General features: G+C 38.2%; 1 protein-coding gene across 1 annotated transcript in view; it reads right to left on the minus strand.

Annotated features, from left to right (window-relative positions):
- SHANK2 (SH3 and multiple ankyrin repeat domains 2) overlaps positions 1-23197 on the minus strand; it is a 316058-nt gene extending 292861 nt beyond the window's left edge. Inside the window, exons 1-8 of the mRNA XM_075163387.1 lie at positions 22988-23197; positions 13171-13374; positions 11350-11421; positions 10644-10752; positions 10225-10376; positions 9260-9427; positions 5582-5698; positions 608-685 (exon numbers count right to left, since the gene is read on the minus strand). Of these exons, the coding sequence (XP_075019488.1) occupies positions 608-685; positions 5582-5698; positions 9260-9427; positions 10225-10376; positions 10644-10752; positions 11350-11421; positions 13171-13374; positions 22988-23191 (1104 nt within the window). The 5' untranslated portion in view covers positions 23192-23197. The remainder of the gene's footprint in view (positions 1-607; positions 686-5581; positions 5699-9259; positions 9428-10224; positions 10377-10643; positions 10753-11349; positions 11422-13170; positions 13375-22987) is intronic.
- Between the last annotated feature and the right edge of the window lie 4480 nt (positions 23198-27677).

Consider the following 27677-nt stretch of genomic DNA (forward strand, 5'->3'; position numbering starts at 1 on the left):
ATTGTTAATTATGCTTTCCAAAAGTACTTTAATATAAGAAAATGGTGAAAAAACATCTAGTCAATTTTGACTAATCCAAAGAAAGACTTCATTTTCTTTTGCAGACGTAGATGACAGCTTCAACTTTTACCACTGACAGTGCATTAAATCAACCCCATCCCTGAAACTTAGCCCAGCTCTGTGGCCCCACATCCAAGGAAGGAAGAGCTTCTCTCTGGCTAAGTCAATAGGGGCCAAGCAAAGCTTAGCTGCCCAGTCACTCCTCGGATCTCTCTTGCACGGGACTGGAGATAATCACAAAGCAAGGCACATCCGACCACAGGACCTCAATGATTTCATGTTTTGTCATCAACAGCTCATACAATTCTCAAACTCGTTGACAGTGTCACCGGAACAGCTAAGAGTGAGTGTGTTTTACTCTCATTCCTGATTATTCCAGGACATCTTCACTTACTGCATTACACAAAAGCCACAGTTTCCAAAATGATAGTTATCTTACTCCACAGCTTTTCAGCCTTGTGCAGTGTAACTTCACAAAACCAAGTACACGTGAGATTTTCTTGCAAATATTACTGGGGGACAGGGGGAAGGGGTATTTCTTTTTTACCTGAAACGGAGACTGGCTGTTGTAATTCTTAATCTCCTTGTTGGCTCCCCGGAACAGCAGCACTCTTGCACAGCTCTCCTGAAAACGGTAAAAGAGTAAACTTGTTAGTAAGGGTCTTCAGTTACTAAAGAGACATTGTGGCTATGAGATGTGTTGCTGTTTGGTATATATTTCCTCAGAAAAGAGGTAAACAAAATAAATAAATAATTTGAGAAATTAAGTTATTAAAATAGTACTTTAAGTATGACAAGGCTTTAGGTGCTTTTGCAGTGTGTTAGAGTAGAAACAATATGCAAGTGTAAAAAAATGTAGAGGAATGCAAGAGGTAAACATCTTATTAAATTTTTAAGAAACTGTACTGTGGAAATTCCATACTTGGCAAATCAGATTTTGCAGAAAATGTGTTAGTTCAAAATGAAGTTTGACTCTCATATGGTTTTTGCCTATTTTGTAGGCAAATATAGTCACTATACTGTGAACAGTACCTGGGATGAACGATATCCTCCCTTACTGCTAAAAATGAAACAAAGCAGTTTTACCACTTGCATGCATTTATTTTGTTTTTTTCAACCTATTTTCAATTTGAAACATTTAATGAACGATTATTTTTTTAATATACGTGAAATTATTTGGTCTGGCTACACACATTGCACTGACCAGTCTTACCTTCTCTTCCCCCCCCTGCCCCCAAAATACTGACAGTTACAGCGCAAACCCAATACAGCCCTTCTAACGAGAGAAAAGTATGGCTTCAGGCCCTCTGAACTGAGGATATCTGCAAATGAAATCCCTTAAAAACAATTTTTTTGGACCGATAGAGTGTATTGCTTAAGTCGCTACTCTGTGCTGCTATAAAATATGACTGACCGTAACCTGCTAGAAATCCTCTGTGGTTCTGGAACAGTTCTCAGAATACCAGACTTTTTGATGACCCATATATAGGCTATACTTCCTACCTGTCACTTTTAATGCTCATCTTAGGATCTTATGCAAACCAATTCACATTTCAAAATGTTTTATGTTTCCTCATCATAAATATTTCTATTAATTTTATTGTGCTTTCCAGATTTCTTGTTGTGTTGTGTTATGGAGTTCTACCTAATGAGGTATTTCAATGTGCTACCTTTCACTTTTAACAGTAAATTTGCAGCCAGAGAAAACAATCATATAATCCAGCTATTTTAGTGACAGAAATGAACCTTATTTACTAGATTCTAAGTCATAAGTGAATGTGCAGAAATTATGATTGAAAATAATTTTTGTCATTGTGGTTTCTAATTTATCACGCCAGGTTCTTGATCCCATTAAGGCTCCTCCATCACAGGATTTTCCTAAATATATCTGGAGAGGAGGCTATCCTACCCTTTCACCGAGATTCAGTACTCCAAAAAGATACCTTTTTTTCCCACACTTCCTATTGTGTATAACAGACTGAAACAACAGAATGGATCATATCTCAAGATGGTATATTAACAATCATCTCATAGATGGTAATTTTTTAAGGATATATAATTAATTGAGACAGTCTCATTTGCTTGCACTGAAATCTGCACATTAGGTGTGTCCTCTGTATCTCTAACATAGGAAGACCAAGAGCAATGTGTAAAATGTCAAAATGTTTTTCTCATTTTTCTGTGTTCTGTATTAGCAATCATCCAAAAGAAGTAAATGTGTTGCAATCTAGATGAAGACTTCCAGGTTTTTTAAAAAAAAAAAAGCTCTTTTCATGGTTACTTTTCCAAAAATCCCTTTTTGACTGACTCCTAAATGACTCTAGGTTTGCACACTATATTATGTTCCCATAATAACAACTATTACACTACTCCACCAAGTACTGCTCAGTAAACATACTGGAAATGCTAGTAGAACCCTTTAGTGTTAGAATGCCTAATTTTGATCGTGAACTTGAGGATATAAATAATTATATTAAGAAACATACTGTATTTATTGGCTGATTATTCATTTGGTTGCCAGAATAAATAATTCAACACTACAAAAGCAAAGAATTACACTTTAACACTCTACATGATTTACAAATTTACCCCAGCTGTCTGCAGTGTAACAAAAAACATGCTTTGAGATCAAAACATGTTTTGATAAGAAAAGTTTTGACAAAAGCGATCAGAGTTGTTAGATATAAGAATTTTCAAGATAACTTGTTTTGGATAAAGTCCTGCATTTGTTTATTTATTCTTTTAAAACAAACAGAAGCATTCTTAGTTTCATCTTCTCTCCCTTTGTCTCCTCCCCATCCTTCCAGTATTAAGGGGAACTAACTAGGGAGAATAAGCAAAAAAGTCACTACCAGAAATTATTTTGATTACTTTTCCTTTGTTAATTCAATGGAAATTCCACATTTTAGAGGTCTCCATTGTTAAGGTGCTGCCTACGAATGCCATAACTCCTGGTTGCACATATTTTAGCTCTGACAATCTAGTAACTTCTGATATTGAGAGCTTAGTATTGTTTATTCATTTTATATAATACATAAACTGAATACACAGTAGCTTTTTAGACTTCATGAGATTAAAAAGAATTTCACAGAGAAGTGTGGGCTTTTCAGCAGATTAGATTCAATTTGTTGTCTGAGAGCTAATTACCCGATTTAATACTAAACAGTTTTCATATAGAATACAATACACTGACTGAAAGAAGACACGCTTCATCCCAGCATTGTTATTTGCAAAATACAGAGGTATAAGATCTGTCTAGATTTTATTCAGTTACTTGGATGGCCACGAAATAACTTTAAAAAACAAGAATTTATTCTTGTCAGCACTTAGCTGACACTCAAGAGAACAGAATTACCAACTTAAGAAAATTCCCCAGGGAAGACTGGAAGGGAAAAATCAAATGGTAATGACTCCATCTACAGGAATCAGGAGGTAAAATGGATACTGCTGTCCTTCCCATCCTCTCCATCCAGAGGCCAACACCGTTCCTTCCATATTAGCTAATAACAACTTTCAATAAAAGGGACACTGAAAAAAATCAGCATAGGTTACTGTTCACAGCACCCTGAGAAAAACTTACTTTAACATATACCTGATGAAGGAAAACAGAATCATTGACAGTGTAAGTCCCAAGATGTTAAATTTCCATTCACAAAGCCAAGCTTAATGACTGAAAATGTTTGCAAATTTGTAGATGCAATTTCAATTAGGGTCTCTAAGTCCTCTTTTCCACTGAGGTCAGGAGAAAAACACATCTCTACATGAAAAATACCATCATTCTATAGGATTATTCTAATTTTGGCATCATATTGCATAACAGTATGTTATGCATACACTTAAAGTGTATGATCTTGTAGTCATGAAAACACTGCAATAAAATGGTTACAAAAAAACAGAGATAAGTTCACGTTTTTAAGTTTATATATGCACGATGGTCCGCGCTTCAAAATTCTTCCTCAGGAAAAGTGAAGTAAATGAGGTGAAAGTGAATATTTTCAATTATTTTTTTCAACAGAATTGCTTATAGTTACACATGTTACGCTCTTGATGTGAAGCCTAAATGCAAAATTTTTGTTGAGATGAAGGTGAATTTCATTTCTCTGCAAAATTTTCTAGGAATTTTAACAAGTTGCAACTTGCAAAAGCTTTGTATGCCTACAGTCACAGAAGCCATCCAAGCTGAGCAAAGAAACTACTGCTAACCTTAAACTAGTTGATGTAGGTACTTGACAGCCTGTTGGAAGATGCTTGGTAGACAGTGAGCAAGAAGCAGTCCATAGAGGTATTGCTCCCACTGATTTGCTGTGTACTTCAAATAATCAGCATTAATGGGGAAGATTTGTACAGCTAGACTCTTTATGAATTGATATCAATTATGACACACACATCAAGTCAACAGTCTTGAAAAATGTCAAATTATTCCCAAAATTCTATTTTTTAAAAACTTGAGGGTATTTTAGACCTAATTGAGGAATCTGTCTTGACAAGACTTTTGAAAAAAACTAAGATGGTAATTAACTAAGAAGCAGATGCTTTAACAGATGTTTCACTAGTTACAGTCACATCTCATGACTTGTGTTTTCCTAATTCAATGTAACATTACATGCACTGTGTTTTAACACAGTTGTAAAACTCATTCCCTCCCCATCCCATCCATGCATAGAAAGTATAAAACGCTATCAAATCAAGTGGTTCTATTATTTGTAAATGACTACACAAGTTGTAAACAGCAGAGAATCCTGTAACTTCTGTATAATTTACAGATACATTTCCACAGTATTTTCCAAGTATTTCTTATTTAATTCTAATTTAAATTCTAGCAAAACAGCAATAAATTCTGAATAGGAAACAAATAATTTAGATATGATACTAAAAAAAAAAAATGTAAGTCGGTAGTACATGGTGTTGGTTTATTTTCTAATTAACATGTATACTCTTGCTACCTACAATGAGCAGCCCTATTTGTAATCAGAGAATAAAATACTAATAATATAGTTTTTAATTATGTTCTTTCTAAGTTTCTAAGACCACTGTTTAAAAGCTGTAACTCTTCACTGCATATTAAATAAATCAAATGAAAAATAATGAGCTACGTTCAAGTTACAAATTACAAGCGTACCTTGTCTCTATAGATCAATAATAATGGGAAATTTATCCCAAAATCCATTTATTAAAAGCGTATCAGGAAAACCTAACACCAAACCAATAAACTTCTTCAACAGAAAACTCAAGAAGCCTCTGTTTCTGTGGATGGACATGAAAGATTTAGCATTTGTACCTCAATAATGCCCTCTTTTCCTGGCTACATGTCATTCCCTTACAGCACTGCTTTCCAGTCTCCACGGGACTGGACTCCCCTGCCCCATCTCCTCCCGAAGCAAGACATGCCTCCCCACTTAGCCACTCAGAGGGGACCCCAGGCACCCCTCAGCTCCCGCCGGGGACCTTTATGTCACTGAAGGAGGACAGTATGACTCTGCGGCGCTGGGTCTGCCAGCAGAGGCGGCGTGTGCCAGCTCACCTGGTTGTAGAGGGCACAGATGTGCAGCGCCGTGTTTCCCGAGGCGTTCTGCGCACACATATCGGCGCCGTAGAAGAGGAGGTGCTCTAGATGTTGGACGTGTCCGTATCGGCAAGCCTGTAAAGAGATGCAGTCATATTTTGGTTATTATACAACCCAGGCAAGCATTCCAGGTAAAGATTTTTAGCAGAGAAGATGCTATTTTACGTAATTTTTAGAACCACCCCTGGACTGAATGGGAGGACTAACACCCAGATGTGCATACCTGCCTGTAAACGCCAGCGTGTGCACTTCAGGCACAGCAAGTCTGTGCATAAGTTTAAGCACCTGCTTACTTGAGGAATGGCAATTTAAGGTATCAGAAAATACAAAGTTTCACACTTTTTATCCGCTAACATTCATAACTGTCAAATGCGACAAGCAGGCTAACAGAAGACCGGAATCTTCAGGAAGTTGCCCACTAGATGGCACTGAAGGTGATCAGATTTCTAAAGCTTGCCTTTAAGGTGTGAAAACAGCTTGGGGAAATCTGGCCAAAATTCAAGTAATAATCTTCTTGATTCTGTGATGTCAAGTAGATGCACAGTATACACAGGGCACTGATCCAAAAGAGGGAAAATCTTCAGGAGTTATTTTATCAGTCACACAAATAAAATGTTAGACCTGGATTCTTGGAAATAAACCTCTATGAATGAGACTCCAGTGAAATTTTAAACTTTCCCGATTAGCAAATAAGTTTGAGAAAAATCACAGTATTTCCATTCATCAGTCTCATTTACTTGACTACCTTCTTCTCTATAGCACACCAACTGAGCACCTCCCAATTTGCAACGTTTTTAACTTCATATCGTCTCAGTATCATTCCTATATAATAATATGGAATTTAAGCTGAGAGATACAGATGTACAAAGCCATCTGCTCTGTCTTAGGTACCTAATTACTACTGACTTCAGTGGGAGTTACAAATGCACACATCTTGCAATTTGAATCAGAAAAATCAAGTGTACTGCTCAATACACAAATTGAATCTGTGACACAGCCCAAATCCCAGTCTAGTATCCTAACCATTACATCTTTTCTTCCTCCATTTTCAACACACAGAAAGGGAAAAAACAGTGTTTATTAAATATTTTTTTCATTTACAAATTATTTGCCAAAATAATGGAGACATTATGCTAGCTGTTATTAGAACAGGAACATTTTAACACTAGGCAACAGAAAGCAAGCATCCAACAAGCAAAGGGAGAAACAGTACCAAACCATAACTGTGTTTCTGACTGTGTGGGAGATTCGAGCAAATGCACAATTAGCTATAAATTACCTATTCTGTATAGTCTCTAAAAGTTACTCAACATCTAGGTATGAATGTGCAGATGTATTTATTAAAATAAATCCTAAAATACAAGAAGTAATTCCAACTTCCCACTTTTACTACAATAAACTGGACTAAAACCAAGCCCTTTCTCCACTTTGCTTCCTTTGCTAGAGGGGGATTTGCCTCCTCTTTGCCAATGTGACAATAACGCTTACTCAGCTTACGGGGAGGCGCTGGAAGACAACCAGCGCAGGGGAGATGTGTTTCCCCTCGTTACAGGGGTCTGCGTGGTAGGTGAGCTGTCCAAACGATTCATCAGGGCTCCCTGGTACAGTCAACAGAGACAGACAGGTATCTCCAGAGGATATCTTTTTTATTACTAGCACAGCATGAACCGCCACCTTACCTTTTCCCCTTTACTATAAGGGTAACCCCGAGGCTTAACTTCTACAGTTAGAGATTGTGTTAGCAAAATGAAAAATACACTTGCTACCAATTATTTCCTTGCCATGCAAGGTAACTTTGCCTTCTTCACACAGACGACAACATATGGGATTGTATCATATCACCACCTTTCTTAATTCACCGAGGAATACTTGTATTCTTGATGACTGAAAACAGATTGCCCGTAATCCAGATGTAAACATTGATTTATTTAGGATTACAACCAATACAATGGGTTTGGAAAGCTCTGTTTCATTACAAGAAATAATAACCGTATGTATATAAGGCTGAGTTTTCAAAATAGGGAATTTTTCTCTATATTTTCAGGGAGTCCAGGTGGGGTAATACTTTGATCTATATTTCCTCCACATCCTCAGAAATAAGGGTAGTAAATTAATCCTTTTTTTTCCTACTAGAAATGGATCCAAACGACCTTGATCTGAACACATTTACACAGTGAAAAAGCTCAGATCCCTGCCCAAACCTGGGTACCAAAGCTACCTCCCATTTCTTTCAAAGAAAAGAAGGAAAGAAGCTGTGTGCTAAAAAGATTAGTGCACAGGAAAGAATGTGAGCCTAGATAACCTAAGCAGGCCTATAAGGTTGATTACTCGTATCTTTATTTCTCTGATCATACTACGTCAGTTCCATCTTTTATGATTACTCAAACTCATCCATACAGAGGAAAGGCATAAAATAGCTGCAATGACATTAGGACTGCTAAAATCTTTAAACTTTGTAGATTACCGAGTTTATCGCTATGCAAAGAGAAATTAATAAAGCAGTCTTACACAACTGTTGCATAATATTCAGATGTTTCTGGAGAATACAAGATTACCAAACATTATAGGTCTTTCTACGAGATACAGTTTAGGTCTTTGGTGAAGAAGGAGGTCTACCTTTCCAAGAGCTATGGTGAAGCTGACCAAGATGTGCCAGCGCCTGATGAATTCTGGCACCATAGCTGGCTCAAGGTATCATGAGCACCATGAACATCAAAAGATTACTTTTTTCAAATCATTTTCCTTTATAGAGCACACTACCACCTTTATCCACACACTGAGTAAGGAAAGGAAAATGCATGTACAAACAGCAAAATTAAAATCATTAAAATCCCAGTTTCCACATACACAGGGAATGAAAACTGACTCAAACTGTGAGTTTTGTAAGACTTTAACATCCTTCAGTGCAACACACTGAATGATGCTAGTAGCAGGACCCTGAATCCAAATCTTCCTGTAAAGTTCACCAGAAAGAAAGGAGAAAGTACCTCTGACAAATATGCAAGAAGCATTACCAAGGATACTAAAATTGGCATCTAACAAAAAGATCGAGTTACACTTTTTTACTGAATTGCCACTAACAGGATGTTAAACTTCCAAGAGTCCATTACATAAATATGACTAGTGCAATTTCTGCAGCAAAATCCACAGTAACCATAGGATTTCAAAGTTACAGAACTCCACTGGAACAGTTTCCACACCACAGCAGAATGCAAAGTAATAAGCAAATAGAAAAAGGAAGAAATTCCATACTTATATGTGCACGGACTAAACACATCCAAGCTGCCTTCAAAACAGCGTTTAATCATAGAACAGATGAGAGGAAATGGCCTCAAGTTGCGCCAGGGGAGGTTTAGATTGGACATTAGGAAAAATTTCTTTACTGAAAGAGTGGTCAAACATTGGAACAAGCTGCCCAGGGAAGTGGTTGAGTCACCAACCCTGGAGGTATTTAAAAGACGGGTAGACGAGGCGCTTAGGGACATGGTGTAGTGGGCATGGGGGTGTTGGGTTGACGGTTGGACTCGATGATCTTAGAGGTCTTTTCCAACCTTAATGATTCTGTGATTCTATGATTCTGCGAACATTTCCTCATGCAACTTCAACTCCAAACAAAAAATAAACTTTCCTACCTACCTGATGAATTTCTTGCCATCCATTCTCATCTTTGCAGCTGACTGTAGCGTGTTCGTGAAGCAACAGTTCACAGCAGTAAGGATCCCCTCCCACAATAGCAGTGTGGTACAGTGGTGTCAGGCCACAGCTGTCTTTGTAGTTAGGAGATGCTCCAAGCTCTAAAAGGGTCTGAAAGCAATCACAAACTGTGAAAAATATACTTTGGAGGGACTTCTAACTATAAAGGGACTTTTGTACCTGGAGAAGTATTTACAAGGTTGATATTTGCCATAAAGTATATTTTTTGCTCACTTCTTTATAAGCTGATGGAATGGGCTGCAGCATAGAGTAAGTCAAGCAAGGAATGACCTTGGAAGAATTAGGATCTAAAGGAATCTACAGGGGTAGGAAGGAAAGGATGAGCGGCAATGTCCAATTTCCATCCTCTCATTAAGTTCAGAAATCTCAGTTCTGAAAATGCTGCATCGCCTTTCCAACACATTCACCTCTTCAGTTACAAGATGCTTTATCAAAAACATCATGCATTTGAATATTTGTCAAAAGGAAATAAGCAAAAGCCATAAACATAATCTAGAATATCAAGGTGATTTAAAAATACCTGTTAAAATACAAAAGAAAACACAAGACACTATGTTAAGATATAATGTGTAATCCATGCCACTGGCATTTGCTTTCAAGGAGATAAGCAACAATAACGCTATTCATATTTCTTCAGACAGATCTTTCCCAATCTATCAATGAATAAGGTTAAATTTCACCACTTTTTCTTCCTACCAAAAAAAAATCAGAAATTAAAAGGCCCTTTATTGAATGCAAATCGTAAGATTTGAAAGCCACAAGAAAGCACTAGAACAAGCACATATTAAAGGATCCATTGAGGACAATACTGTAATTAACTGAAAACATTCTCCTTTATATATTTTTTCCTATAAAATAATGTATCATTTGCTACTGAAAGCATTTACCTTGAGGGTTACTTGGTTCTTGGCTCTGGCTGCTTTGTGCAGAGCTGTCATTCCGTCTTTGGCTCTGAAATCCAAATGTGCTCCTCCATTTTTCAGAGCTTTTATCACTTCTACTGTATTGTCAAGCTGAACTGCCAAAGTTAGGGGTGTTTCTAAGGAAGAGAATAGCATGTACTTGAAAAACGATGAGCAAATCTATAAAATAAATAACATTTACTTTAAAAATGGTAAGTTAAAAATGCTGCTCAAAGAAAATCATAAATTATCAATTTTCTCCTTTAGACAGCAAAACCATACAGACTCCATTAGCCTAGAGTTATGAAGGCAACAGAAAGACTGTGTGAGATTCAGCCTGTTAATCAATTTAGGTTGAACAAACCCAAGGTACTACTTTATGCTGCTAGTTTTATTGTTCTGACCTCCACTTTCTAGATCATGATAGTTTGGGTCCAGTCCTCGGTCCAACATCTTTGTGATTTTTTCCACTGAGAGATGGTGGACATGATCCATAAATTTTCTCAAATTAGCCTGAAACAAAGAGTGACAAATGAATCATCCTCTAATTTTAAATAGAAAATTTTGACTAAAAGTGAGATATTCTGTCAATCGATGTCAATATCCATTGAGATCATTGAACAGCAGCTAATTCACACTCCTGGAGAACGTGACTTTATACTGAGAGCATAAATTTTACGGTTTATAATGTTCAAAAGTCAAACACAGTAAGAAGATTCCAGTTTTAATAGTTTTAAGGAAAAAATGACTGAAAGATTCATTCGGTAAAAAATTAGGATGGTGTATGGTGATCATTACTATTATTCTGACCTGCAAATTAGTCTAAAGGCATAGATTGGCATTTTTGCAGCATGCTGAAAGCACGCTGTATTTACGAAGTAAGGTTGATTTAAAATTACTTGTATACAGATGGAAGAGTCAATCATGGGAATTTTTCTATCAGAGAAATTCCCAGATCACAATTCACACATTCCTGCTGGTGCTGGAAGCACGTGCTGTTCATTGTTCAGCAATTGGCCCAGGTGGTAATGAACTACTTATTTCCAGTTTCTCAGACACATTGCTTTGCTAAGTCAGCAATGCCTAACTTCTCCAGTAAATTGGGCATACCTTCGTATGAAGCTTGGCCAGCTGTTTTTCATCAAGATTGAACTGCTTGTACACTCTTTTCTTGTATCGAAACTGAGGGAGGAAAAAAAAATAAATTTAAAACACCCTATTTTGCTTAAAAACTCGTAATTTAATTTTCTGACCTTACCAGAAAGTATCATACACGATGATGTAGATTTAGGCAAAATTCAAAAAAAGGCTTAGTATTTCATTTTGAATATTCACCAACAATCAGCACTCTGCTTAACATAGTGGCATCATAGTTGTACAGTTCATGTAAGCAAAATTCATACCTTGTATAAATCTACTGAAATATACTGGAGGTGTATGGGAAATGAGATGGGCCTCTAGAATCTACATAAATAAGCAAGCATTACACTGAAAAGAGCTTTTCCCTAAAGGTATATCTGTGCACTTTCATTTATAGTCTCAGGCAGAAAGAAGAACTGGGAAGGCATGTTAAATAAAAAAGTACATATTTCAATATGTATTTTCAGCTTAGCATTTCTGAAATTTAAAAAAGAAAAAAAAAGGATTCCTTAAAAATCCTTAATCAACATAGGCAGAACTTACACATGGGAATAGTTCTCCTGATGTTTAAGGGGACTGGTCCCGTGAATGAGGTTCAGAGGATTGTCTCTTTTTTTGGCTGAAACTCACTCACATTTTACGCTGAACAGTTTGCTACCCTATGGCCAGAGTAGCAAGATCTATGGCAAAAATCATGGGGTTTACATAGTTATAATTTACTATTATCTAATTGTACTACACAGAACTCAAAGAATGCAGCACGTCTGTTGGACAAGGAGACTGTATTGCACGAGGCTTTAATACCAGCTTTTCACAAGACCACTTTTAACCCCTGAATTGCAATCCTTTAGCCGCAGCGAGAAGAATTTTGCAAACAGTGAACACTCATGAAAATGAATATGACAGAAAAAAATAAAGTAGTTGTTTAATCTGCTTATGGCTCTAATATGGACATCAATGACTGAATCTCTGAAATAAACTGCTAGAAAAGCTAGGACTTGAAGCCTTGTCTGGACCCTGGTTCTTTTTTCTTGGATTTGTGTTATAGTGGAGTAAGTCTATTAACTGCAGATTATTAGTGGTTGATGTACCACCATACAAGCAATAGCAAAATTAATTAAATAGTAGTTTCATGCCCCAGTTTCCTGCTATACTGTGTTTCAGTGTGATCTGGCTCTGCCATAATAGTTCTGCCCAGTTTATCCCCCAGCTGCACAGCCTCTGTATGACCAACAGAGCGGGGGGGAATTCCGGTATCTGTGTGTAACTGCTGCACACCTACACATCTTCTCCTCCCTTACTGCTCTCCCAGGAGACAGCCAGAGGAAATCTGTGCACTCTGAAGGAGGGCACAGAGGGAACTAGATGGCGGGGGGGGAAGGCTTCCCTGAGAAAGAAAGACCTCGCTTTGGGAGAAAGCAAAGGCTGGTTGTTCAGCAACTCCCACCCTACTATTGGAAACCTAATCAGAGACCCAAAAGCTTAATCCAGAACCTTACATTTCTTTATGAAATCACAGAGTAAGATACATCTCCAGGGTCCTCAGCAGAGGAAAACTCCAAAATGAAATTTCCCAGAGGGACTGATTCCTTGTAACCTTTCGGGGATAACACATGGGATGGCTCCACCGAGCAAGCGAACCCCAGCACTTCTGTGAGCAAGGGTTCAAGTTCAGACTTGCTGATCGCTATTTCCCAAATGCAATTCAGATGCCTGTAGAAACCTCAAATACAGCTTACTGTGTAATTTGTATCACAATACAAACGTTTCAGATATTAGATCAAAAAATACCTCTAGTGAAGGAACTCCTTTATTCACTGGCTGTGGGTATTCCCTAAGAAGTCGCTCCTCATCCAAAAACTTCCCATCTCTACCATTACTTGCAGGCTGGAACAGTCCATAATTCAGGACATCTTTCAAACTCTGATTCAAAGTGCACAAAATTCGTTGCTTTGCAACCCACACTGAAGCTTCTGGGTTAAATCTAATGCATTTCTGTGAAGAGAAATTATTAAAAAATCCAATTAATGAAAAAACATTTAAACAGTATCTTACATTGTAAAATTTACAGATGTCACAAGTATATACAAACATACACAATAAACCTGTAAATTCCATAACAAAACACACATCAACAGACTTATATTTCAGACGTGCATTCCTCTATAATAACTAATGCACAAGTACTGTGAAAACACAGGACGCTTCAAGTCTTTCCACAAACATCAGAGACCACATCCTTCTTCAGAGAAAGAACACCTTCACGGCAAACCTGTCTGGAAAGCCAAGTGAAAGGGGGGTTACAAGATGTTTAACCATCCACTTGTTTCTAGGCTGTTCTGACAATCAGTCCGATCCACAACAATTTCACAAAAAAAGGGTATTCAGGCAAGAATTCTAATTCGTTTTAAGCTACGTTTATCTTAGGGTAAGTTTATGGGAAGAACTATACGACGTGAAGCAGCAGAGGACTTGAAAACCTTGAAAATCCTTTCCAGTTCTCTGCTTCTTACCACGCTGGAATTTAGGAATTTAACAAATTTAGGAATTTCACAATTGTAGCTTATGTTGCGGTCATTGGCTATGAGCTACCAGCAGATGGCAATACCTAGAAACCAATTTGTTGCCTCTGATGTGCGTTAGGAATGTACGGTGCTGCTGGCTCACCCCATTCCGGGCCATGCGAAGGGCTCGTACCAAGCTGCCACGGCAGAGCTACAGCACAGGAGTCCCTTCTTTGCCTGCTCAGAGGACGTCCCCACCCCCTCAGGATGCAACACAGGATGCAGGGATTGCACGTGAGCCGAAGAAAAATTTTAACAGATATATCTTTTTCTATCAGTACATTTCCACGACTGTAGCTGCAATTCTGGCTACAGTAATAATGTCAGTAACCGCTCTTCAGGCCTTTTCTGAAGACCTCTGCTACTCTTCTCATTATAATTGTAAATAGAGATAAGAGAACAGAAGAGCAAGTAAAAATAAGACTGATGTTTTATGAAGAGAGTGAAGTGTTTCCTGTAACTTTACCCACAGCTGCTTCTGCAGTGCTCACCTCTGCAGTATCTGTTGGCATCTTTTTAAAGTCCCAAAACTATCCATATGAAAATGGTTGCAGTTTGTCTTTTAGAACTAAACATGTTTATCCTGGCAAACTCTGCATACATCTGAAAGTAATCTCTGATACCATATACACAAATCAAATAACAAATTCTTTTGAATACTTCAATTCTGAATTTTGACGAGCAAATTCAAAGGCAGAAGTCACAATATTTTACATGTTCACATGTGTGTTCTTGACTGTTCCAATATTATGTGGCAAATCTTTTCAACAGCAAAAAGTACAACCAGGACATGAAGGACTTTCAATTTACAACTGTTTTTAACTGAGCAAACACCACAGTCAACCAGTCCTCCGTGTATATTCACTTTATCAGATCAGAGGTGACTAGCTGGTTTTGAATATCACGACATACTGAAGTGGAGGAGTTTGGCTCTGTTTCTGTGAATTAATCATCAGATGTGAGGACTGTCAATAGACACCGATACTGAGATGTCCTCCGTTCACCGTTGCTGAGCAGCAGTGCCACTGAAGTTGCCGCGATAGCATCTCACAGGGGTTTGCCCGAGGAAGCAAGGCAGGCCTATGAACGCAGGGCTCTGTCCAGCTCCACTAGCTCCTGGGCGTGAAGTATTAAAGATTACCACTTGGTTAGTTCCTGCACAAACTGCACTTTTTCAGATATAGCTCAAGTACTGACATTAAGACATTTTGGGGTATGTAAGGGAAGAGGGGATAAAAGGATGAGGGATAAAACGTTCACTGCAACATGCTCAGGTGGTGTTTTGGCCGAGGAAATGACAGATGCTTTTAATCCTTTACAGTCTTAAATATAAAAATGTAATCATATGAGATATTAGATTTCGTCACAAATAAAGTTGGCTAGGAAGCGGTTTTCATTCCTTTTACATATTCTACATTTCAAGGTGTTTTGTGAAAAGCTGGGGGCTTTTAAATGTGGGGGGAAGGAGAGGGGGAGACAGAAAGAACCTTATAAACAGTATTTTCATTCCCAAACAGCCCGGTAGTTAAGGTACTGACTTAGCAGCAAGGGCAATCTGTTTTAAATCCCTGTGTTCCTTCAGCTCTGAACCTCACATGTGCCATGACTCACTCTTACATGGATTCGAACTTCATACAAAGTTCAGATTCAAACATCAGCAGCTTTCAGCAACTCTAAAAATTGTCAGTTACAACGTATGTTATGAGCTTAACTTCTACATGTTGTATCGCTATGCAGTGACTTGTCATTATCCACGCATCCTGAAAGATTCTAAGAAATGCTATTAAAATGGGAACAAGCAAAGATAATTTTGAAATTACGTGTATTTTTTTTCCAGGAAAGCCTTTCTTACATTAAATTCGTACATGAAACAAATTATTATTTTTGTACTTGTATGACAATGCTTTGATTTTAACAATACAAAACACTAACTTCTGATCGCAGCTTAACCAAGTCTGCTTTTTTTTAATGCACCTTGAGAATTCAACATGTTCAATTTTGTTCAGTCTATTCTTGTGTTCTACCTGTTCTTGATTGCATGTGAATATTGCAGATAATTGTGTGCATTTCTAATTCTCAAAGATTTGCTAAATTGGCAAAATTATAAATAATTTCAAATTTCTTTGGAATATATTTCAATGGAAAATAAATCTTTCTACAGTGCTTATGCACGTTGCATCGGTACCGCACAATATTTATCTTCTGAAATAGTTTGCTTTCCACAGGTCTGACATTGGCACGTTCGTATAATGCATGAGGACAGGACGTAAGTGTTTAACCACCTTCATTGGATTGAAAAGGCAGTGAAGAATTCTTTTTGTGCAGTAGCTCAAAGGCTTGTTTTACAATGAGTTATCTGATAACTATACCACTATTGTATTTCTACCACACTAGCTACAATATCTTATAGAGTCCTCAATAGCAGAATAAATATGGAAACACTTCAAAACTAGGAATTTCACAGACTAATTTATTACAGCCCTAGCTTTTCTAGTGGTTCACAAGACACAAAAATGGACTTATTTTAATAAATGTTGATCCCATTGGTAATTTATAATGAATTAAGATCAATGACGTAAAAAGCAAATCAATAACCGAAAAACTGCTTCCTACCAAAATTTCTCAGACTCGGATAAGTGAAACTAGTGAGAAAAGTGATTATTTGTGTTTCCCATGAAGGCAGGCAGGATAGAGAGGGAGGCTGTTACCACTCTCTCGGAGGCAGCTGCTGAACAAGAGGATAAGAAGGACCACTCAAATGCTGCGTAAGGTGTATTTCAGATCAGCCTGCCCCTGGAACACCTCCCTGTGCTGCTTCTCTGCCTGTCTGGCAGCCCTCCCAGGACAGGGACCACCACAGTCATCATCTCCATCCTGTAGACGAGTCGTTACCTACTGCCACACTTTCTACCCTGAGAAAACGTCCGCTGAATCACAGCAGAATCTACACACAGATTGCTCTAGTTATGAAACAAATAAGAATTCATTAGATGCACATGGTGTGGTCACCACAAGGGAACGGGACAGTAGCTGACTCAAAAAAGCTGGACAACTTTTTCTAACCTTCAACAACTTATTATAAAAAAAAAAAGGGATGGTTTAGTGACAAAGAACTACAGAAACACATATGAAACATAAAGATATTTTGCACTGACAGATGTGGGATCTATTCTTTCCACCCTTTCTGTTGCATCCCAAGACAAGATAAAATGTGATAGTTTGTCTTGAAGGCTAGCTACATACGCTATAAAAATTGTAACAGTTCTTTCAAATAAGAACCAAAAAAGAAGCCCCGAGTGGCTCAAAAACACTGCCAAAACCATACCAGGCCACTCAAAATCCAAGTCTAGCAGCAAGACAGCACGTCAACATTGGTTGCTGAAATGTGAGACCTGTGTTTTTGATATTAAAGCTCTTTGGATCATGAGAGACATGGTCAGTTATCATCTTGCATTCCTGCACACTGGTCAGAGTGTGCACGCTAAGTGCAACAGAAGGACTGGAAGCAAGGGAAAAATATAGCTCAACCCGCTCCAGCTAAAGGGAAGATATTAATTCAATAGGAATAATGTTCATGATACAGAATCTCTGAGGAATAACATTTATCTGTTCAAAATCTATCAACCAACACATCTTTTTCATCAGACTCACAAAGTTGTCAATCACCCAGAACTGCACTGCGACAGAGGAACCATGACAAGCGGTTTGTACAGCTGCCTCCAAACTGTGATTGTCAGAATATCAAAATACAAGTTATACCTTTCAAAAGAAGATGTCGATATTAAAGATGTAGCAACCAAAAAGTGGAAAATGCAAATGAGAATTGGGTATCATGAGAAAAATGGAGCTAGTCGCTCATTTTGTCAATCACCCAGAACTGCGCTGCAACAGAGGAACCATGACAAACGGTTTGTACAGCTGCCTCCAAACTGTGATTGTCAGAATATCAAAATACAAGTTATTCCTTTCAATAGAAGATGTCGATATTAAAGATGTGACAACCAAAAAGTGGAAAATGCAAATGAGAACTGGGTATCATGAGAAAAATGGAGCTAGTCGCTCATTTTGATTTGTGCTCAGTGTTCAACTCTTGGAGGCACTGCTTTCCTTCATCAAAATGCATTCAGAAAACACAGAATTCATGAGATGAAAGGTCAAAAAAACAGTCTGGCCACACCATCATCAGCTGGCAAGTCAGATCACCTGTCCAGATCAAGGGCATAAGAACAGATGTCAGCAGCATGCACGATGTTTCCATCGTCAAACTGAAGATAAAAAGAAGGAAGATCTACTATAAACAGAAAGCAGCAACGAACAATCAGTCTCAAAACAGGATACAGAAGAATACTTGTGAAAAGTTGCAAAGGAAAACCCGGAATAGAGCTGAGGCAGTGGATGGCAGTACAGACTGGAAACAAATAAAAATTGAGGTATCTTAAGCAAAAATGTGACTCAAGCTGCAGTTGTGACAACTGGGTTCTTACCTTCATAAGATAAAACCTGCACAAATTAAACAAGTGTTTTATCTAAGAAAGAAAAGCACTAAAGGAAAAGATTCTTAATCCTAAAGGCCAATGAATACTGGAAAAAGTAAAGAAAGGATACAAAAGTATAAAAAGCAATGCAGAAGTGGAAAACCAAAAAGTAGCTACAACTTAAGCTATTGCTTTACCAGACTGCCACTTACCCAACAACATTTTGCATGGAAAGTCCAATAAAAAAAAACAGGGGAAGGAGGAGTCGGTAAATGCTCATTACTGAAGTGGAGCAGCAAAACAGATGGGCAGAAAGCATTTCAAAGAAGTCTTGAGCAGATCCAATCCCATCTCAGCATCAGAATTTAATAAAACATATGAATCTGAGCATTTTGATTTTAAACATAACCCAGAGGGAGCGCGTAAGTATAGGATAAAACAAAAAAAGCGGAACCACCACCATGTGTTGATAATAAAATGATGAAAACTTTCCTTAAAACAATTGGCTGGCAGATCTGTTCTTGAAGTCTGGGAAAAAGAGCAATTCTAAGCACAAAACATTGGACATCACTGTCAGAATATCACACAAAAGAGATTTTCCTGACAACAGCTACTGGAGAAGAACCAGACTCCTTCCAGTTATAAGCAGAATCACTTGTGATATGTTCCTAAACGGGCTGATAAAGGAAATGGATACAAGATGACTTACCCTGGATTCAGACCAAAAAGGTCCAGGGAGAGGTCAGATATGCCAGGCATCACAGAGGAAAGCGCAGACACGTTCGTTCACCCGGTTTTCCATGTCCAAAAGACATTCGACGCCAGGCACAGACACAGTTGCCTTTAGGCACAAGGCAGGCAGTCGCCTTGGGCAGCAAACTGCTGGGGGCTGTTGCCTGCCAGCTTTGCTTACCAAGGAGGAAAGATGCAGATCTGTCACCAATCAGTGCCGCTGACACTGAACTTCGCTGCCCTGGGGATGAAGCATCCTCACGTTAAGGGCAAACACAACTGAATATATCCTAAGCTGCCAAGAAACCCTGCACCACCGTTGCAAAGAGGAGAACTCGTCAGTTACTGTCATCTCCATCTCAATGGCAAGTAGAGGGGGTCATCGTCAAGCCAGAGCCCTCTGGGCTGGATGCACTGTAAATAAGCTTCTGGTCAAAAGAGATTACACCTGTGTCCTGCCTCCATAAAGGATCTATTAAAGCTGAGCCTCCTGGCTTATTAAATCAGGAAATTAAATGCCAGATAACATAGCTTTTTTGCCCACTCTCCTGTGCACATACGTTTGCAAATATGGAGGGCTTTCTATGCTCTCCGTTCCCTCAGTAATTTTACTGAGCTCAGGAAATCTTTCAGTCACTCATTTAAATATTCTCCACCCTCCTGTGCTAAGGATGACACTTACTTGAATACAGATGATGCACAAAAACAGTAAGAAATTACTCTTTCTACGAAGTATTGTTTCAATACATTGGATTATCATCTGAACTGAAAAGGAGACATAAAAGAATTTCTATAAGAACTGAAAAGTAAGTCTTCATAAGAGCTTCCTATGAACTTGTCAAGGTTTACATTATCTTTAAAGTTTCAAATGAGAATAAAAGGGCAACAAGTCAGATTTCCTCCAATGGGTGATAATTTATAAAGTTTTCTATAGCAGCACATCCTACTTAGGATGCTTGGTGCTTATCTTATACGTGCAATGAAATAAAGGTAATTTACACCACAGTCACTGCAGATGAGCAAACTTTTATTCGTAGTGAGTTTAGCTAGGGGTTTAAAGCTTTCCAGTGGGTTGAGTTTTATCTAAAACCCTAAACTTGCCTTCTTTTAAACAAATATATTCTTGATCATACTTTCTAAAAAACAATAAAGAATAAAAACATAAAACTAAATTATATCATTTCATGCTCCTTTGATTAAACAGACTAATTTTAAACACCTCTTATGTTAAATTAATTACAATTATAGAGCAAATGGGGTGTATGTTGGATTTGCCTTCTAGCTATAACACAGCTCATGAACTATGATCTTTTCCAAACTTTGCTACACTACATTTAAGCTATCAGTTGTCTTGTTTGCAAACCTGAATCCAGATTTCACTTTTCTGTACAAGAGCTTGTGGGCTGATAAATTAAATCAGAAATAGATCATCTGCCTTAGAACTGTTTAAAACAATTGAGTTACTTTTCATTAAGAGTTTATTGAAAAGGAAAAAAATACAAAGAGTAAAGCAATAAAAATGAACAAATGAAACACAAAACTGAAAATACTTTCTGGTTTATTTCATTTCCTGCACAAAATGAATTTTAAAAAAATAGTTGTTTCAATAGTGTCAGTAAATAACTTATTATTGGTCTAAAAAATAGAGTAATGAAATAAGAGGGCTTCAGGAGGCTAACATCCCTCTGTTTTTAACAACAGAGTAAACCTAGCAAGTAAAGCTAATCTTTCCATTTTACTGGAAATCTATTCATTGAGCACTGAACAGTCAAAGATACAGCAAGCTGGTAGGATCATCAATAAAATCCCAACCATATCTAGTCAGAGCTTGTCTTTGCAGAGGACTTCACTACAGGCAAAATCCTTTTACATTTAAGATGTACAAAGTGGATTTCAGTATTTCAATCAATACTGAAATGAAAGACCCAAGGTGATGACTGATTCAGCCAAGATTTAATAAAAATCCCGCGTGTGGCTCACAGCAGCCTCAGTCCTGCTCTGCCCCCTGAAGCCTTCCTGTCCAGCCCGGGTCCCGCAGCACTTCCTCTTCATAGAGGTTAATCTCACACCATATAAACTAATGGAGTGGTACTGTAATTTCAGCAGCAATCCTCATCTAGAAGAATTTTTTTAAGTACAAGAATTTAAGAGATAATGCTCCCAACTCCAACACAGATTCCTCTGCGTTTCTGCAGCACCATGTAGATTGGGCTTGAAAAAAAGAGCTCTACAATCACACCTGAGGCCACACTGTCAAAACAGCTCTTCCCTGTCAGCCTGTAGACCGGCCATCTCTATCATTCTAAAAATGAACTTAATTAAAAAGAAAGGAATAATTTCATCTGAGATAGATCTTCAATGGCAGCACAGTATGATGTAGATCTTAAATGTCAGCACAGAGTGATGTATGTAGCACACATCCACAAAAAGAATGTGTTTTTATAATCATCTTTGAAACGAAAAAAGTCTGATGCCTAACATCAATTGAAAAACCCGACAACAGCATTCAAGGATGCCCAGGATAATTTAGATAATTAATCACAAACTTGGACAGGTTGTGGTTCTAGAATCAGTAAGTAACTCTCAAGACCTTCTCCGAGATGAGAATGTTATTCCTATCGTAGCACTTGTGGAGGACAATGATTCTTTTACTTACGAAGTTACAACAGCAAACTTTTCCACCTTTGTGCTTCTAACATTCCAGAGATTGAATTTTACACATTCAACCATAAAAGAAACACAACTTAGTAGTTTCTTGTGAGAAAGAGTGAGGAATTTGGACTGTAGATTTCTAACATGTAAGGAACAGCCAAGATGTTTTTTAATTAAAAAAATAATTTTTATTCTCATTTACTCAACTAATCAGACATTTTTTAACAAATGAAAAGTCTGTTCAATTCTTTCTTTAAGATGTGAGAGAGTAAATCTTTTGTTGAAAAGTCTCTATTTTCATCCAATAGACTTAGGGACATGAGATACAGCCATAGGTCCACCAGTTATGCAAATGACTCCTCTAGGAAAATCAGAAAAGGTTCATTTTATTGTCTCTGGTGTCTTTCCAGTATAAGTGGTGAGGAGGTGGGAGAAAATGAAATAGCGATTTCATGTCAATGTAAAAACTGTGCAACAGTACGATGCCAGGCTTTATTCTTCCTCCAGACCGAGTGTGTTGATTTCTCTGGGTGGAAGTCTGAGAAACACCACCGTGTAGTAAAGGCATAGGAGCAAAGGAGGAAGGAAAGATTTATTTGTGCTTCTCTTTCCTCATCTTTATGCTCTAAAAGCCACCAGCTATCTAACAAGGATATCTTTTGTGGGAGGATGACAGAGAAAGGCACCTAATATGGTAAAGAGAGAGAGAGAATTTGATGACCTCCTGCTAGACCCCAGTCTAGCGTCAATCACAAACTATTTCATGAAAAGAGAAACTAGAGAAGACAATGAGGTTATGGATGTACGAGGCTTTCGTAGAGACAACGTGTGATTTTGCAGTTCATCCCTCATCTTCTAATGAGATTCTAGATGCCTAATTCTCTTCCTTCTACCCAAATGCCTCCAAACGCAGATCAGACAGGTATTTTGCTTTATGATCACAGCTTTCATCAAGTTAACATACTAAATACGCTCTCTTGGATAGGATGGTGCCTTTAATTTAGGCAATCAGTCAGACATACCACCAGGGTAAAAAAGGTAGACATTAAAAGAAAACAGGACATAAATTTGCCTGTAATTTGTAAAAAGATTGTAAGAACATAGAACAGATCTACTGCAGATTGAAGCCAGCAAAGCTAATAATTTAATTTTTTTTTTTTTTATTTGTAATGCAATATCCCTTACTGTTTGCTGCAGATCGGGTATTATAATTCGAATCACTAATGTGTTGCTCTGACTGTCTTCCATTCTGCTGCTTGGCTTTTCTGCAGTTGCTCTAATTGTGTCATAAATAGTTTCTTCTTTGGAGCTGTCTGATTCAGAGTCAACAGAATAGTCGGAAAAGCTTTGTGCCATTTCATCTTCACTTGATGTTGGGCTACGAGGCATGTTCAAGTTTTTTTATCCTGCCAATACAAAGGAGAAAGAAAAAAGACAAGTTATAGTTAAAAACTTAAAAATGAATCAGCTACAAGTTTCGTTTTCTTGGAAGTAACATGCATTTAACAATGAAGTTATATGTTTTATCCTCCTTTTATTTCCTCCTGTAATTTATGTGGGTATGCAGAGCGTAATGGAAATAAATCTGGCTACCAATTTACTACATAAGAGAAAGAAGGACAGCAGAAGGAAAAAGAGTAATAAAATGGAAGATGACCTTTCTTCCCAGGCACACCCAACCTCCCAAAGGATCCAGAAAAACCCAGCATAATTACCAGGTTCTCTGCCAAATAGCACTGTTGAAAACTGTACTTAGAACTAGATCTGGTTCTGAAGCCTACTTCTCCCAGTGCAAAAAGACATTTCAGGAAATTAATATAGGTGCTAAACTAACATCATCCAAGAAACTGTACAGGTAAGGCTTCAATAAAAGACAGTATTTTCAAATAGCAGAATCAACGAGAAAATTAAATACTACAGGGAGCCAGACACAGACTGTGCTTTGTGGTTTGTGGCTCATCCAACACCCTTTAATACCAACACTGCCAAAATCTTTCTATTGTACATGCTCAGATACAGATTTTAGAAACATTTTTAAACTGTGGTATGGATTAGGCTAAAATGAAAGTAATGTTTACTCCAAAGTAAGGACATTTGTATTCAGAGGTCTCACAGCAAGAACAGCAGAACATTTTCCTTCTGTGTTTTTCCAACTACAGCAGCAAAAGACTTCTTTTTTGTCCCACCAACTAAAAGCTTCTCCAGGAAATGAAAATTATTGTTCTATGGAAAAATGGGGAAAAAATTTATACCGGAAAAAATTGAAAATACCACCATAAATTTTGCAGTGCTTTGCAACCATATACTTTTTCAGAGGCCAGAAAAACAGAAACATTATTGTTCATACTTTCCATGAGAAACCTCCCAAGACAACCTCTCTGCTTTTTAATAAAAATAATCCTCAGTTAAAACAAAAAAAAAACCCAACCAATTCCACTGTCAGCCCATATTAAAAAAAGACATTAAAGCAAAGGTAAAGCACAGAAGGATGAACTGACTTTACCAAGGTCACTCATATACCACGTGACTGTACAGAGATATCCAAATATATATGTTTTCTATAATGGTCTCACAGTCGGATCCCCCAAAGTAAATACAGTCAAACAACAGCAAGGACTAAGAGAACATTTTTACCACTGTGTTTCACGATTTAGTTTGAGCCAACTAAATATCTCAACCAGCTTAGTCATTCCTCTTCGTTGTCCGGTCATTTATACCGCAATGATTACAAAGCAGGCATAAAAGGCTACTGCTCTAATTTAGCACTTTAAAGTGACCATATGTTGGAACCAGCGTTTACACCAGAGGACAGGCAGTGGCAAGGCAGGCCTAATGCTTGAGGTCAAGGGCAAGCATTTCCAAAGCACATCACATACCCACATCATCAAGTCTTATTGTTATTTCTGATGAAGGACAATTCCAGTATTATTACCCTCAGCTATAATTACTAATGAAGAAAAAACAGTGCATTCAAAAATCTGAAAGCATGCCAGTTCACAGCAGCTTAATGCAAGGCCCTATTTACAAAAGAAAACTCTTGAGGGAGTATTTCATTTTCTTACTGCTTCACTGAACTGTAGATTAATGCTGCTCTCCAAAGCACCTTAAGTCAATAAAAAGCATAAACATTCCAATGGCTTCCAACATCTACCAGTGCTAAATCACATGAAGCCAAAATATAGTAGGTCGATACTCAGTATTTAAGAGCGTAAGAGATATAGGCCAGTGAGTGCGAGGAAAAAGACATTAAGACCATCACACGGTTTGTCTCTCCCTAAAGCCATTTGAGAGCACAATACATTCCAGGGCAATGGATTCAACTCCTCTGACAGAGAGCAGTAAACTGCAATTATACAGCATACAAATAGAGAGTTGAATTAGGAAAAAAAACTTCCCAAGGTTTTGGCAAGTGGAATTTCATGCAAAAACTACCCAGAAATATCTTATTATGGAATAGCAAAGGGAAATTACTAGCTGAAGAACCAGCTCCTGGGTATCAAGCACTTAAGTTTAATAAATAGTGGGACAAAGAACTCCTCGGAGACGCATCAACAAGGCACAAGTCACCTAATTTTCTGGAATACAAATTAAAAAAAAAAAATGCGCAAGTAACCATGGAAAGGATAATGAAAGACTGTATCTACAGTGGCAAAAAGAAAAGAACCTATGCCCCACCAGCGCTATGGAGAAGCAGATCATTTAAATGCCTTTTTTTAAACAAGACAATCTAACCACTGAAGAAACTAAATCAGTACGGGTCCCAGAGTAGGGCAGATCCTGCCAGGGAGCAGAGGTCAAGCATCTCTCCCTAAATCTACAGACACCTTAGGGCAATTTGTTTGTTTGGCCATTAAGTTGCGTGGAAATGGAAGATACCACCATTTGTTAACCAGAGATGCTCGCTATCATGGCTCCCACAGGGAAGTTGTTATCTTTTAGGAACTGTTTCAGTTTTGTCCCAGTGATATTCCAAACTCTTTTCCACAACCAAAACTATTACCTCAGGAAAAGTAAGGCAGGTTGCCTGGCTTATCTAGGCTTCTACAGCAGAAGAAAATATAGCATCCCAGGTTCCTAATTCCCAGCTGGCAATTCATTGGTTCAAAAGGATGTTATATAGCTAAAACATAGATTAGTTTTTGCTGATATGATTGTCTGGGATGCCTTCTTTCATTTCCTTAAAAACACAATAGATCTTTGCTTCCTATAGTTAAGCTGGTTGTGTTTTATAGCAATAGGATACATCAGTGGCTGCTTTTGGTATAGACAAGTGCCAAGTGAAGAAGTTTCTCTGTAAATGAATGAAAACAGATTTCCAAAGATCTTGGAAGTAAACTCACAATCCAAACTACCACCATGACAGTCCTTGCTTCAGCTCACGTCCTCTGTCCTCATTTTCGACTCCCGTACCTTGAGCTCCCGGCATGTCCCAGCCCGGGCGCTCTCCTTCCCTGGCCCCCGCACATCCCCTAACCACTGGCTGAACAAAGCAAGTGCAAGCGCCGGCTGGTTAAACAGGACACAGGAAGGCCGTAAAACAGCTGGAAGATGAAAGAATAAAAGGATGGCTATACGCTTACCCTTATTATTGTACTTTTCCCTCAACACCTTGCCCTTTAGCTTGGCAGGAGCACCGGGATGTTTACTCTGCCTCTATGGCTACTGCCGGGTTATGTTTGCCAGGCCAGATGAAATAAGTTGAGCTCAGATTGCTGCCTTCCCTTCACAGATGCTATTTTTAGATTTTTTTTTCTCTACGCAGCCAGCAGCTTTCACAAAATCTGCAGGAATCTCTTATCCTGCTATTTGTTACCACCCCACCATTAAGGACAGTTTAAAACAGCCTATGAATAAATTAAAAAAAAAAAAAACCACCATGGGCAAGTAGCGTGACCATCTAACTGCCTTTTTCTTTAAAAAAAGAAAGAAAAAAAAGACTAAAAGCGCATTATAAAAGACTGCAATTAAAACAGCGCACAGGTTATCAAAAGGCAAGAAACTCAACTCCCAGAGCTCGCTCGCTCTCTATCTGAATGGTGTGCTCCAGTGAGTGCAAACTGACGTGGCAGGGGAAAAAGGTAAGAGCAGTGAGAGACTCATCCATTTTTTGGAGCCTTATGGTTGTTAAGCATCATACGAAAAGAATTTATTTAATATATATGCTTAAATTAAACTATCTTAAATATTAGAAATATCTTTGATACAGACACATATCGGACAGGGTATGTCCATTAAACATAGATGTATTGTGAGATACACAACGCACTTGCCCGCTACAAAAATCATGTTTCAAAATCTTCAACTTAATTATAGCTATGTGCAATTTTGTTGATCCTGCAAAGTAACAAACCCTCCTATCTAGTTTCATATTGGTAAACATGGAACATAATGATACATACACACACAAAAACCTATTCTAGAAGATCTGTCCCACATGAAGTCCCCTCCCTATTGTATCCTACGCCAGCATCAGCAAATATGGCGAGTGCAGGTGTCCAGTTTGCCTGGAGCAAACCCAAGAGTCAATATACACCTGACAACCCCAAAAGCGAACAACTACGTGCACAGAGATCCCACAGAACAGCACTGCGGCTGCGGCGAAGGCTCTCCCTGGGTTTCTGCAGTGGGCAAGGCTAACATCTGGTGAGACAGAAGGAGACGCACCCCTAACACCGAGACTAACTTCTGATAGGGAAATCGCATTAAAGGCTGCAACTCTTCCTTCCCCAACCTGTGAGATTTTGGTTTCGGTTTTGTTACCGTGTGAACGTAGGCTAGGGTCTTACACGAGTGACCATTTAGGACTAATCACAATAGTTATTAGTTCTCCTCTCTCTAAAATACAGCTGAGGCACACGCAGCAAATGTCTTGTCC

Source organism: Calonectris borealis, chromosome 14 (genome assembly GCF_964195595.1).
Source record: "Calonectris borealis chromosome 14, bCalBor7.hap1.2, whole genome shotgun sequence".
Classification (NCBI taxonomy): Eukaryota; Metazoa; Chordata; class Aves; order Procellariiformes; family Procellariidae; genus Calonectris; species Calonectris borealis.